General features: G+C 36.7%; 1 protein-coding gene across 2 annotated transcripts in view; it reads left to right on the forward strand.

Moving 5' to 3' along the window:
• Positions 1–15,283, forward strand: part of MSH3 (mutS homolog 3) — a 191,087-nt gene that overhangs the window by 164,372 nt on the left and 11,432 nt on the right. For both annotated transcript variants that reach the window (XM_057540254.1, XM_007179766.2), the window contains exon 21: positions 12,153–12,339. In XM_057540254.1, coding sequence (XP_057396237.1) covers positions 12,153–12,339 — 187 coding nt within the window. The remainder of the gene's footprint in view (positions 1–12,152; positions 12,340–15,283) is intronic.

The raw sequence follows: 15,283 nt of genomic DNA on the forward strand, positions 1-15,283 counted from the left end.
CTGAGTACACCAAGAAAGCCCCTGATTGCTCCCTACCTGGGCATTTGTCAGGGTTGGGCTTGCAGCAGGCAATCTTGAGGGAAGAGGTAATAACATTTCCCCACAAAGAGGAAGCTTGCTTCTTTTTGTTGTACAAGTAGTGAATCCTCAAGTTCAGTTTTCTGCCTTGTAATACAACCCACTGCATGCACAGCATCCATGGTGAGCCCTTTGCCTTGCCCTTAGGGGACTTGACAGCTGATGCAAACCAATGTGGGTAAAAGTCCTTTGTTTCTGATTTAGGGTTTTCATGTCTTTTGCTAGCATCTGTGAAACCATATTGGCTTAACTTGATATAAATAGTGTAAAATCCCAGACTTTGCCCAGTTCTGGATGGGTCAGTAGGATTCTCTTATCTCTTGCTAATAATAAGTGCCCCTAAAATGTGAGTAGATAGGTTATGTGTGGGAAAGGATGGAAGTTTTAGAGCCAGAAAGCTCAGGTCTCAATACAAGTTCACCAATTTCCTGACTGTGTGCTAGTTACTTCATTCACCTAGAGCCTTGAAAGAAGTATGGTGTCATGGAATTAAAAAAAAAAAAATAATGTTATAGTTGGGTACAAATCCCACTTTTGCTACTTAACAACTATCTGACCTTTGGCAAATTACTTGACTTCTCAATGTCTCAGTTTTTTCATCTATAAAATAGAGATAATACTGCTTAATCACAGATTATTGTGGGAATTAAGTACATGAAGTGCCTGGTATGTAATAGGTACTCAATAAATTTGAGTTTTGTTCCTTCTTCTAGAGTCTGTGTCATTTGTATTTTGGATTTAAAAGTCTGTCTTCATATATATGTTAGTATAGTACTCCTTTTCTAAACTTAGCCTCAGGTCTCACATCTATGAAACAAAAAGTTTGATAATACCAGGTTTTGAGAATAATTTTTAAAGAGTGTGAAATCACTACGAATTGCTGGTCTTAGCTGTCATCCTTGAAAGAAGTTAACCAAATATTCCGCACTCTAAACCTTGCCAACACCAAATTCATTGTTTCAGTATAGTAGTATTCATTCTGAGTTAACTCCTGCAAACACATTAGTTTATTCATCTACTTGGGGATACATTTTATAGTTACCTGGTCCTGATGGGCCAATCCAGAAGTAGTATTACATGAAAGAATATTCTTATTACAATACATGAAAAAGAGCTGGTTATGAAACTTGGCATTCAGTGTGATTCCACTTTTGTATGACCAATTATATATGTAAATATATGCAGAGAAAACCATCTAGATAGAAGGCTGCATTCCAAAATATCGTAAAAGATATGGGATTATGGTGACTTTTCTTTAGTTTGGCTTATGAATATTTTCAAAATTCTGAAATAAACAGGTAACAAAAGTACTCCCCTGCCCAAAAAATGTTAAGGGTTATATCAGTCAAAATGAGATGTTTCATAGGTGTCTAATGAAATGCGTATATGGTCATTGTCTGGGAATACTTTTTTCCAGGACAGACTTCTCTTCCCAACTCAGTAGCATAGAATTTGGGGTTCTAAGCTTTAAACCTTCCCAACAGCATATCAGACCTTATTTTTCCGAAGTTTTAACCCAGCCTCTAAGTAGCCCTAGTTCTTCCTCCTTTAGGAATTGATGGCTTTCTGTCAGATCAGTATGCAAGACTGGTGTCTTTAATTTTCATAACAGAAACATTGCCCTTTGCACATTTAACATCTTTGATTTTTTTAACCCTTAATGTACATTAGATTTTTTTTAATGGAGCTTTTAAAGTATGTTGAAACCTGGACCCTGCCCTTAGAGGTTCTAAGTTGGCCTGGGGCAGGGTCTGGGAATTTGAATTTTACATATGTCCAGGTGGTTTTGAAATGTGGGCAAGGTGAGAAGCATTTCCCCAAGCCCTTGCTGGAGAGCTCAGTTATTTAATTCTAAAAGTAAGAGAAGCTTATTATGAAAACGATTTACAGTGTAGTAGGGTATTAAGTGAAATGTTTACTTCTCTACAGGTCAGCATCTATTTATGGTTTTTCATGTAACTTTCCACAAGTTTAGAGGTATACATAAGTCTTCTCTCTTAAATGATCTTATACTAAGCATTATTATTATGTAGCTTGCTTTCATTTCCTAACCTGGGGGAAACTGAATTTCCCTGTCAGTTCTTACAGATTAGTCTCACACTTTTATTGGCTGTGGTGTGTCTGCTATGCAGAGGTTCCCTGAACTCTTTAACCTCTGAGACCTCCATCTGGGATGCACTGCTCTAGTAGAAGGACCCTGTTCCCTGTCCATTCCCCCTGTCCTCGCCTTCTCTTCCTGTTACCATTGGAAAGGAGTCTATGTGGACCACATTCAGTTATATCCCTAGGATTTTAAATTTTTACTAGGATATGGTTTAATATTATAACCTCATATTTTTCATTTGTTTATTATGAAATTATTCAGACATATTACAATCCCCCATGTAGCTTCCAACCTACTAAAGAAATAAAGCATTGCCAATCCAACTGAACCCATAACACTCCCTGGTCCTGTTCCCCTCCACCCCATCCAGAGTAACCCTTTTTGACTCTGGTTTTTATCTCATGAGTTTCTCTATATTTTTACTACATAGGTATGTTTTGAAATAATATATGGAATTATTTGGTATGCTTTTAAACTTTATGTTTGGTATGCTTTTAAATGTCATTCTTCTGCAAGTGGCTTTTTCCCCCTCAATGTTATATTTATGAACTTCATCCATATGGATGCATATAATTCTAGTTCACTCATTTTTCTCTAATTATGATAGTCCATTGTATGCATGTACCATAGTTTATCCATTTTTCTTGATTAATATCTAATATGATTCAAATTTGTTTTGCAAATATCAAATTTGATATTTGCAAATATCAACAGTGCTGATACCTGTCTTACACACATCTAGTACACGTGTGAGTTTTCTGATTCTGGGCTTTATCTAGGAGTGGGACCGTAGAGTGTAAGGAATGTGCATCTTTCTTGTTCTTCAAGGAACATGGACCAGTTTAGAATCCCACCAGCAGCGTGTAAAAGTTTGTCCCTACGATTTAAATTAATTAGAACAAGAAATACCCATTTGATGATGTTTCTATATAGCCTCAAAAATTGGTCATAAGGGCATTTTCATTTCTATTAATATCTTTTACATGAAGAACCATCTGATAAATCACATTTTATTAATGCTAAGGAATTTTTTTCTCTCCATGTGCGTGCTGTGCCTGTTTATAAAGAGATTTGAAGCAATTTATTGGCCTTCCTTGACAAACTGCCAGGCCTCATGTTTTCAGCCAATGGCTGCTTCCCCTTTAATTCCTTTTTGTCTTGACTGCCAAGAGGTTAAGAGCTAAATTTAAGGCGCAAGTGTAGAAACAAATTTGGTTTAGTTTTCCCCATCTCTTCTTATATGGGAGTATTTCTCCATGAGTATTTCTCTAGCATGATTCTTAGAACAGCTGCATCAGAATCAGAGATGCTTGTTAAAAATGCTGCTTTCTAAGGCCTATCACAGACCTATTATATTGGAATCTTCAGCGTGAGACCCTAAAATTAGCATTTTAAAAGCTCATGCTAAATTTGCTGTCTCAAATTTGAGCATCTACTATATGGCTTGTAATCTTACTTTCACGTTCATTGTAACTCTTCTGTTATAAATATTTTGTTATTCTAAATCACTTCAAATCCTTTTTTGTGTTCAATGGAAAAAATATTAAAATCTAGCAGATGTGTGCATAAAATTTGGCTCCAAACTTTGTCTTTTTTTTTTTTTGGTCATGCCGCGGGGCATCCGGGATCTTAGTTCCCCGACCAGGGATCGAACCCGTGCCCCGTGCAGTGGAAGCATGGAGTCCTAACCACTGGACTGCCAGGGAATTCCCAAACTTTATCTTTAAATTGGTTATTTTTGCATTATTAATTGGACATTTACAACACTAGGTTTAAATTCATGTTTTCCGTAAATACTCATTGAGTGCCTACTATGCGGTGTGTGCTGTGCCATAAGAAGAGTAAATAAATGCGTGAAAAGCTATAAATAGGAGGCTTTGGGAGTCTTTTTCTGGATGTTGTAACCTCATGAACCTTTCTCTGAATAAGAAGGATTTTTTAAAAGTAGAATTTTGGCAAACATATACATTTGGCCCTAATTGGTGATATATGTACTCATTGGTGAAATATTATATTTCTAGGCACATATTTCCAAGGATTATTAACATCTTTGAGTGCATCACTGAATTAAGATCTGTTTCTTATTATCCTGATAAGTGCAAACTTAAACCTCATTCAACTTTTTGGACTCAGTAATTAAGTTTTGGAAAAGTGATGAATTATTAAGTCTGGTTGAAAAAAAACAACAAAACAATTGGCCTCTCTCAGCATAATTTATTCCTATTTACGTCAATTAAGTGTTGGTAGAAAAGGGTATTTACATTAAGTGGCCTCTGGTTAATAATTTTCATGCCACCCTCCCCACGTAAACTCTTTCTTATGGTCCCCAGCTTCAGGAATGCTTTGTACCCAGAATCGCACCATTGTGTTTACTTTGAGAGAGAATTGGAAGGTAATAGGTCTTCAAATGCTTAAATTAAATTATCTTAAATGTTTGCTTTTGGCTGTGTGGATGATAACTGGTTTGTTTGCCGAATTTAGTTTAATTCAGCACATATTGATTGAGTACCTACTGTGGAGTATTTGTACTCTATTAAAATATATGTATACTTCTTGGACAGAAGGAAAGTATCTTGACTGAGTACATATCTTCTTGTTGGTAGTAAATACCAGCACTAAAAACCACATTATATTTTACGAAATGACTGGGCTGTTGAGAATTTTGTTGGCAACAGAAATGTTGCCTTATGAGTGCCTCTCTGGTTTATTTAGCTCCTGTAGCTGTGTCTGCCAAACAGGAGATATCTCACTTCATCTTTTTGTTGGGAAGTGGTCGTATGAATTTAATGCTTCAAAGTCACCTGAGGGTTTGGTTTTGTTTAGTTTTAAGTGCAGATTCCAGGCATGTCCCTGGAATGTATATTCCCTGGAGATACAGTTGTTATCGGTATGATGAAGGAGACTCCTGGACTTTGTAATTAAGAACTCCTGCTTAGGTCTTCCCATTTTTGATTGGGCTGTTTGCTGTTTTTATATTTTGGAAATTAATCCTTTGTCAGTTGCATCATTTGCAAATATTTTCTCCCATTCTGTAGGTTGTCTTTTCATTTTGTTTACAGTTTCCTTTGGTGTGCAAAATCTTTTAAGTTTAATTAGGTCTCATTTGTTTATTTTTGTTTTTATTTTCATTAGGAGACAGATACAAAAAAATATTGCTGTAATATACATCAAAGAGCTTTTTGCCTATATTTTCCTCTAGGAGTTTTATAGTATCTGGTCCTACATTTAGGTCTTTAATCCATTTTGAGTTTGTATTTGTGTATGGTGTTAGAGAATGTTCTAATTTCATTCTTTTAAATGCAACTGTCCAGTTTTTGGAGCACCACTTATTGAAGAGACTGTCTTTTCTCCATTGTATATTCTTACCTCCTTTGTTGTAGATTAATTGACCATAGGTACATGGGTTTACTTCTGGGCTTTCTATCCTGTTCCACTGATTTGTGTGTCTGTTTTTGTGTTAGTACCATACTATTTTGATTACTATAGCTTTGCAGTATAGTCTGAGGTCAGGGAGCCTGATTCTTTCAGCTCCATTTTTCTTTCTCAAGATTGTTTTGGCTATTCAGGGTCTTTTGTGTTTCCATACAAATTTTTAAAATTTTGTTCTAGTTTTGTGAAAAATGCCCTTGGTAATTTGATAGGGATTGCATTGAATCTGTAGACATTTCTCCAAGGAAGACATCCAGATGGCCAACAGGCACATGAAAAAATGCTCAACATTGCTAATTATTAGAGAAATGGATATCAAAACTACAATGAGGTATCATCTCACTCCAGTCAGAAGGGCCATCATGAAAAAGTCTACAAATAATAAATGCTAGAAAGGGTGTGGAGAAAAAGGAACCCTCCTACACTGTTGGTGGGAATGTAAATTGGTACAGCTACTATGGAGAACAGTTTGGATGTTCTTTAAAAAACTAAAAATAGGGTTGCCATATGATCCAGCAGTCCCACTCCTGGGCATATATCTGGAGAAAACTATAATTCAAAAAGATATGTGCACCCCAGTGTTCATTGCAGCACTGTTTACAGTAGCCAAGACATGGAAGCAACCTAAATGTCCTTTGACAGATGACTGAATAAAGAGGATGTGGGGTGTGTGTGTGTGTATACACACACAATGGAATATTACTCAGCCATAGAAAAGAATGAAATAATGCCATTTGCAGCAACATGGATGGACCTAGAGATTATCATGCTAAGTGAAGTAAGTCAGAGAAAGAAAAATATCATATGATATCCCTTATATGTGGAATCTTAAAAAAAAAAAAGGTTCAATTGAACTTACTTACAAAGCAGAAATAGCCCCACAGACATAGAAAGCAAACTTATGGCTACCAAAGGCGAAAGGGGGGGGGATAAATTAGGAGGTTGGGATTAATATATACACACTACTGTATATAAAATAGATAACCAACAGGTACCTACCATATAGTACAGGGAACTCTATGCAATATTTTGTAATAACCTGTAAGTGAAAATAATCTGAAAAAGAATATATATACACACACACACATACATATTTATATATATATATATAACTGAATCACTGTGCTGTACACCTGAAACTAATATGACATTTTAAATCAATTATACTTCAATTGAAAAAAATATTTTAAAAAAAGAACCTCTGCAAGTGACTCAGAAACATATCCAGGTTTAGGAGCTATTATTTAGTTTCAACACTTGACATTTTACAGAGGGAAAAACAGAAACAGAAATTGTGATTTGCTCGAGCTCATAGAGTGAGTTCAGTTATAAGAATGCCTCCTCTGGTTGTGTCGCGTTCCCCTGTATTGATCTTATTAATTAATCTGGTTAGTCTTTTCCCTCATGACTGATTTATCCTTGCTTTGATGGCCTTAATTATTTGTGTTGTTTCACAGATAATAGTTAAGAAATAGTTAAGTATTTTCCTTTGAATTTCTTGGGACTATCCCACTGAATAGACAAGTAGATGTGTTGGGGAATGATTTGCCCAGTCAGCACACTGTGGGTTTCCTTTGATAGGAAAACACCTGTGTCCTTATGTGGCCTGCATGTGCTTTGTAGGTGGTTCTAGTGAACATGGTTTCATGTGAGCCAATACAAGTTTGGCATTTTCCTGGACTGCTGCTTTGATTTTCAGCTATGTTTCCATTGACACTGAAAGATTGCTGTAGTGTTTTTTTGCTTGGTTATATTTGCAGTTCACTGTAATAGCTGATATAAATTGACTTTAAATACCATAGTGTGATCTGATTGCAGCTGATAGTAGAAACAATTACCCTAGATAAAGAAACCTTTTTCATTATCTATTATAATAATTTCATTGCTGCTAATGAGGTGTTTTTGATATTGGTAGAAGAAAGCTGGTTATTTATCTTGGTAATTGCAATCATTTTGCCTTGTCTTAACACAATGATACAATAAAGTGTTTGAAATGTATCAATAGAGTATAAAGTGTTTTAAATGTACTGTGATTTTTAAAAATAACATTTGTTTTTCTAATGATACTGTAAAGCTTGTTCATTGTGCAAAATTTAAAACTATAGAAAAGCTCAAAAAGGAAAAAATTTAAATCACCTGTAATTCTACTACCTGGAAATCGTCCTTTAGGTGTATGGCCTTCCAGGCTTTTAAAAAATGCACACGCGTAGTGGTAAATTATTTGTGATTTCATTCCATTGCTGGGTTAGTGTTTATGTGTAAATGTGATACAGATCTACTACTTCACATTTTTTTATACCTTTTAAATACCATGCTGTATCTACACATCTTTCAATATTTGGTGTTCTTTTGAAGCCTTTTTTCTCTTCTTAGACTTTAACTTTTTTTTCTTCCTTACACCATCCTTCTTAAGTTAGAGTACTTTGCTATTCAGGAGATTATTTCCTTCTGTAAAATTTACATAATATGCAAAAAAAAAACCCAAGCTAAAACACCCATACTGTACAGAATTCTGCAAAGTTTTTAGCGAAGTGAAGTGAGTAGAACATCTTCAATTCCAAAAAGAAGGCAAAATTAGCTAATATAAAAGCCCTCCTATACAGAACACTTAGAGGACAAATAGAGTATGATTTCACTTATCTGAGGAACTAGAAGAAGCAGATTCATAGAGGCAGAGGCTGAGGGGAGAGAAAAACAGGGAGTTATTTTTTGATGGGTTATTTTGAGATGATGGAAAAGTTACTGCTAATGGATAGTAGTGATGACTGCACAACATTGTGAATGTGCTTAATACCACTGAATTATACACCTAAAAAGTGTTAAAATGGTAAATTTTACGTGTGTCACAACTACTGAGCCTGCGTGCCACAACTACTGAAGCCCACGTGCCTAGAGCCCGTGCTCCACAACAAGAGAAGCCACCGCAATGAGAAGCCCACGCACCGCAACGAAGAGTAACCCCAGCTCACCACAACTAGAGAAAGCACAGCAACGAAGATCCAACACAGCCAAAAATAAATAAATAAATAAAAATTTTTTTTAAATGGTAAATTTTAGTTATATGTATGTAAAACATATGTACTTATATATTATTTTAAAAGCACTTGAAGTATGTCCAAAAAAATCCTGATGCAGTACAATAATCATTTCCTCTAGTTAACAATTTTCATATTTAAGCTCCAATTACTTATCATTCAATATAAAGAATCCTTTTTTCCACCTGTTAATTTCAGAATTTCTCCCTCATGCTAGCATTTTCCTTTCATAAGGCCCAGAGATTGTGGTTTGAAGGGACAGAGCCCCACCCTATTTGCTATAATTTAGAAACATCTAGAATGTTATCTCAAAATATCAAGACCTCATAAAAACAAACCCTTGTTCAAATTTTCATGGAAGTGTTCTTGATTTTAGAAACTGATTCAAAAAAGTAGTAATTTCTTTTCTCCATTAATGCTTTATTAAGCTTTGTTGACCTATATAAGGGTTAGACGAGGAGGGAGTAGGGGATTAGAAAGATTAGTCAGCCGCCACTCCTAAAAATATCAGAGTGATTTTTTTTTTCTTAATCACATATCTGTAACCTGTCAGAGCAAACTTACTCTGAGATGAAACCTAAAGAGAATGCATTTTCCATTTTTCCCTGCATTTGAATACAAATACAGGCAGAATGATAATAATGACATATGTTCTGAATTCCTTAAATCTCTAACATATTTTAACATTTGAAAAATTTCAGAATCATTGTCCAGTAGGATGTGTTGTAAATGCTTGTTGGATTAATAGAAAATTACAGACCTTTTGTTAATGGTGTTATACCCTGCCTTATTTCCAAAACTTATTTTAGACAGTTTACTGGGATATATACAATATTGCAGGACAATAAGAAAGTAAAATGGTATTCAAAGATCAAGGACAAGTAAGGATAGAAACCTAAGATAAAGTCAGTGTTGCTATTTGTCATTATAAGGTGTATCCAGTTGTCTCCTAGTAACCAAGACCAAAAGGAAAATGGATTTATTGATAAAATTCTGTGTCCATCAGAATCATATAAAATCTTTATATTGCTGAAATTTATTGGAAAAATAAATTTAAGAAGAGGAATTCCTTAAAGGAGATTTCTTGAGACGTTAACAGAAAATATTTTTTATCAATAAACAGTTCCCACAGTTACAGACACATACTTCCCCAGTGGCCTCAGTGACTGGTTAAGGCGCCACCACTTCTTTAGCGTCTGCTGGGCAGCATTGCTACTTTATCATCAGGTGCTATGGAAAAATAGAATTGTGAAAAAACGTTTTGGCTCCTATAATGGAGTGGCTTTCAGACTGTTCTACAGGGTGTTAGGAGTCCCACAGAGCCCCCTCTAGAAGGGGAAGCGAGGCCTCATAGTGCTGGGTTCTTGACCAAATCAGCATTCCTTTGATCTCATTGGCAGAGTGAGTTTCTTTGTAAAATTTCATGTGAACAAAGGATTTAACAGGTAAAAGATATTTGAAAACTACTGGTCTAATAGTAGAGTTGGGACCATTGTTTAATAAAAATACACCCAAGATCCCCTGAAATCTGGCCTGACCTCCTTAAGGACAGAAACCCTGTAACACCATAAGACACGTTGGTACCATGGCGTTTTGCTACACACATGTTTTGATGCCATGTATATAAAGCCACCCACCCACCTGTCTAGAGATTAAATTTCATCTAGACTGCTTGGTATGTGTATGGTTTCTATTTTTACATTCAACTTTTAAATTCATACACATTGATTTTGGAATATGGTGTGAGTAGGGACACATCTTTGTTTGTTGTTGGTTTTTTTGTTTTTTTTTTCTGAAAGAACCAATTAGCTACCATCTTTTTTTATTGATTGATCATTCAGCCTTCCCTCCTGATTTGAAATCTCACCTTAGAATATCTTTCCCCAAAGCATTCTACAATTCCTGCAGTTCCCAGTGAGACCACTCTGTTACCGTAGTGTTTCTAGAAAGCACTTAAGTATACGTAAACTGTTGCATTAAAATCTTAGCCAGTGCTTGTTTTTCTAACTCTTGAATCAAAGACACCCCCCCCCATAGTTGCCTTATCAGAGCTATTTTATTATCAACGAAAGATATGTTCTTTTTGTCAGTTCACAACCTGTCAGGAATAAAATCAAACATTGTTAAGTGAGAATCAAACATTATGGTTCTGAAGAATTCAGAGTGGTTGCAGGTATAGGAAAGTTTAATCTTCTTGCTTCGTGGTAGGGAACATATTAGTAAAGTAAACATTGAAAATTGAGGTAAATAACAGGGTTTGAACTTTGAAAAAGTAACCAGAATGCTCCTGAGTTAGCAACATTTCAGAAATTATGTTTTGTAGTTATAGATTTTGAAGTAGGCAGAATCGACAGCACTATCACCTCCATCATAGATGTAGTTAATTACGGTTTCTAAATGCCACTTATTACTGGAGCATTTCTCCTAAGGTGCCACCAGTCTTTGGAAGTGAGGGGGTGGGCATTATACTCCATCGCTCCTGCCCAGTACGTGGCTCCAGTCACAGGGTAGTTAAGGCTCGGTTTTACCATGAGTTTTTCCAGAAATAAGAGACACTTTATGCTGCTGTAGGTCACATGTGAACTGCTGTAGAAAAACTAAATTGATGAAGGTATTTTGCTGAGAAAATAGTCACCAGCGTCCACAAAGCTGGCTAGTGGGTCAGAGCCTGAATTCTAGGTTTTGCGGCTAACTGCGTGACCTGGAGTGCAAATACCTAATTTTTCCCCCCAGATTTCTTTTTACATTCTCCCAAATGTGTTCTGTAAACCATTATTGTCAGAAGGTGCTCCAGGAGAAGTTTCAAGGGTCCATGGTTAAATGAGTTAGAAATGCTGTGTACTAGATCAGGTGTAAGAAATGCACAGTATGTAGTAGAATATTAAAGGCTCTAAGAGGTCTTACAGGAAAGAACCCTTACATCTTTTGAACCTGTTTCTTGACATCTCTAAGAGCTCTGTTCCATGAAGTCCGCTTTAGGAACCTGTATTAGGTGTCTGAGGTTATTTAAACCTCTATAATTCTAGTTCTAGTAAAAAAAAAAAAAAGAAGTTTTATCTTATTTCAACATGGTATTTTAATTTGTAATATCGGTGTGGAATCTTCTTCAGGAAACACTGGAAAAAGCCTTTGATTGTACAGCATCCTAGTACTCATGGATTTTACACACAGTGTTACAGGGAAGCGTTGTTTTCCCCTGTGAGTACCAAAACCTTGATTTGAAATGATTGGTCAGAAAGAGGCCGAGTCAGAGGTTTCCCTGCTTTTCAAGAGCTCTGTCCAGTACCTCAGGTTCTACCCAGAATGTTTCTATAAGGTGCCATTTGATGTTAGACACTCTTTATATCCAACATATTTTCTTTTGTTTAATACAATTTCAACTGTTATTGGCTCAAAGTACATAGACCCCTGTTTGGATCTTTTATAGTTATTGTTCAGAAAATAATGTCTGGCTTCCTAATAATGAGGTTCAGAGGAAAATCAGGATTTTGTCATCTTGTTTGTAGGATGGGGGCTGCAGATAACATATATAAAGGACAGAGTACATTTATGGAAGAACTGGCTGACACAGCAGAAATAATAAGAAAAGCAACATCACAGTCTTTGGTTATCTTGGATGAACTGGGAAGAGGGACAAGCACCCATGATGGAATCGCCATTGCTTACGCTACACTTGAGCATTTTATTAGAGATGTAAGTATCTTGCATACCTTTTTGTACAGGAATGGTGCATACTATACAAATTGTTTTCCTGACCTCAGTTTTGAAATATTCAGTATTATCCTGCAGTTGATCCTATTCCTGCAATTGATCATTCAAATGCTATACATGGAACTCAGGTAGATTGGCCCTTAGTAACGTTTGTAGTTCTTTGATGTGTCTTGCTTTCTTTTGCTGAGGCAGAATAAACCTGGTCAGTAGGAGAAAGGCCTCCTTGGCAATATTTCCACCTAGAACTGTATCTTACTCTCCTTGGCAAACTAAATCAAGAGCAGGGGCCATCCACCTGCAACCCAATCCTTGAGAAAAAACCAAATAAGAGAGAGTGCCATTTTTGCCCTGTGAAATACTTTCTTCAACAACATCCTAGAAGATCTCCTTATAAGACCTTTGATCTGATCTTTTGGTGTCTCTATCTTAGTAACACCTTCAGTGCATGTATCTTTCTTTTTTTTAGAGTTCATTTCTTTTTTTTTTTTTGGCTGCATTGGGTCTTTGTTGCTGTGCGTGTGCTTTCTCTAGTTGTGGCGAGTGGGGGCTACTCTATTGTGGTGCGTGGGCTTCTCATTGTGGTGGCTTCTCTTGTTGCAGAGCACAAGCTTTAGGCACGCAGGCTTCAGTAGTTGTGGCTCGCAGACTCTGGAGCGCTGACTCAGTAGTTGAGGTGCACGGGCTTGGTTGCTCTGTGGCACGTGGGATCTTCCCGACCAGGGATCGAACCCGTGTCCCCTGCATTGGCAGGTGGATTCTTAACCACTGCGCCACCAGGGAAGTACCAGAGTTCGTTTCTAAGCATCTGAATGTGAACTTTTGTTTGTGTCAAACTTTGCACCCCTGTCATCTCCATCAAACTGTCCCCTTTATTAACTGTCTCTATTTTTGTTCATTTTGATCTCTCCTTTTTTTCTCTCACCTTAGCACCTGCCCCTGAACCTTGTCTCTTCTTTGGTTTTTCTTTCTCTATTTTGTTCTCTACTTTTTACACTTTTCTTTGTCTCTGTGTCTTCCTTCCATTTTCATTTCTTCCTTTCTTCCTTAAATAGCCAATAAAAGCGCATTTTTTGCTCGTATTTCTTTGCAAAAATAAAATCCCCTTTTCTTTAAAGTTTTGTGGCCCTCAGTTTTTTGTTTAAACATTTAGTTAGATTACATAGTTAATGATGACATATTTTCTGTTTTAAAATTAATACTTTTTATTTTTAAAGAAATTCTGTATTTGCAAAAAGATATAGCTCAGGAACTTTTCTTTAATCATTGTAGAAACGACAGGTTCAGTATAGTTCTATATCTGCCTCCAAAACACACTTTTTAAACATTCATTTAAGAATACTACTCATGCAAGAGGGAGGAGATATGGGGATATATGTATATGTATAGCTGATTCACTTTGTTATAAAGCAGAAACTAACACACCATTGTAAAGCAATTATACTCCAATAAAGATGTTAAAAAAAAAAAAAGGATACTACTCAGCTGTAAAAAAGAATGGAATTTTGCCATTTGCAGCAACATGGATGGGCATTATGCTAAGTGAAATAGGTCAGACAGAGAAAGACAAATACTGTATGATATCACTTAACGTGGAATCAAAAAATACAACAAACTAGTGAATATAACAAAAAAGAAGCAGACTCACAGATACAGAGAGAAAACTAGTGGGGAGAAGGAAGCAGGGAGGGGCTTTTTAGGGGTAAGGGGAAAAAGGGTTATTATGGGGTTATATGAAATCATGTGTGTGAAACTTCCGAAAACTGTAAAGCACTACAGAATTTAAAGAATCTTTCATTTAATAAAAAATAGGTTAATTTAGACATTCCTTTTTTTTTGAGCCTTCAGGAACAAATTATGACAGAGCTGAATTTGTCAACTTTGAGTTTCCTTTAATTGTATCAACTCTATAGCAGTGTATCAGTTACTATTGACTGCATAACAAAATACCCTGAAACTTAGTGGCTTAAAACAATAATAATCATTTATTGTCTCTCAGAGTATCTGGAGGTGAGAAATTTGGGAGCAGCTTGGCTGGGTGGTTTTGGCCCAGGGCCTCTTCTGAGGTTGCAGTCAAGTTGTCACCCAGGGCTACAGGATCCTCTTCCAATGTGGCTCACTCGCATGGCTGGCAAGTTGGTGCTGGTGATTGGCCAGGGGCCTCAATTTCTTTCGCTATGGGCCTCTCCACGGGCTGCTTGAGTATCCTTACAGAGCGGCATCTGGCTTCCCCCAGAGGAGGCGTTCCAAGAGGCCAAGGTAGAAGCAGCAGTGCATTTTATTTTGCCGTCATGTTGTTGACTTCACAGGGCCAGCCCTGATCAGTGTGGAAGAGGCTACTCAAGAGCATGAGCATTGGGAAGCGAAGATCTCTGGGGCCATGTTGGAGGCTGGCTGCCAAAAGCAGTTTGTCACAACCTCAAAGAGTCATTTAAGAACCTTCGGGAACAAATTAGGACAGAACTGAATTTGTCACTTATGTTTTCATTGCTTCTGTAGCAGTTTTTGGATATTTTAAACGTTGATGAAGAAAGTGTTAGTTTTAGATAAAGTTTACCTTGGAGTTAAGTCATTGAAGAGGATTCTTCAGGAACAAGAGTCCCTAAGTTTTTTATAGATGAAAATCTTTATTTTTCATGTCTTTCGATTGCTGGGATGGGGAAGAGAGGAAAAGGAGGAGTCAGGGAGGCTATGTGTTGCTGCTGCAGGGTGAAAATGGCCTTGAGGGGGGCAGTGGTGTAACCCAAACCCTTAGGTCTTCCAGCTAGAAATGCCTGTCAGCTCAGGGAACGGACACCAGGGAGACAGCTGGTCCTAAGATATTTCAGGGCAGATTTTAAGAGCAACTTGTCAAAGAAATTCTGCCTTAATAGGTTTATTTGTAATTGTTTTTAGAGAGAAGGCATATGTTCTGACTTTTAATACGGCA

The sequence above is a fragment of the Balaenoptera acutorostrata genome, chromosome 2, assembly GCF_949987535.1.
Source record: "Balaenoptera acutorostrata chromosome 2, mBalAcu1.1, whole genome shotgun sequence".
In the NCBI taxonomy this organism is placed as follows: domain Eukaryota; kingdom Metazoa; phylum Chordata; class Mammalia; order Artiodactyla; family Balaenopteridae; genus Balaenoptera; species Balaenoptera acutorostrata.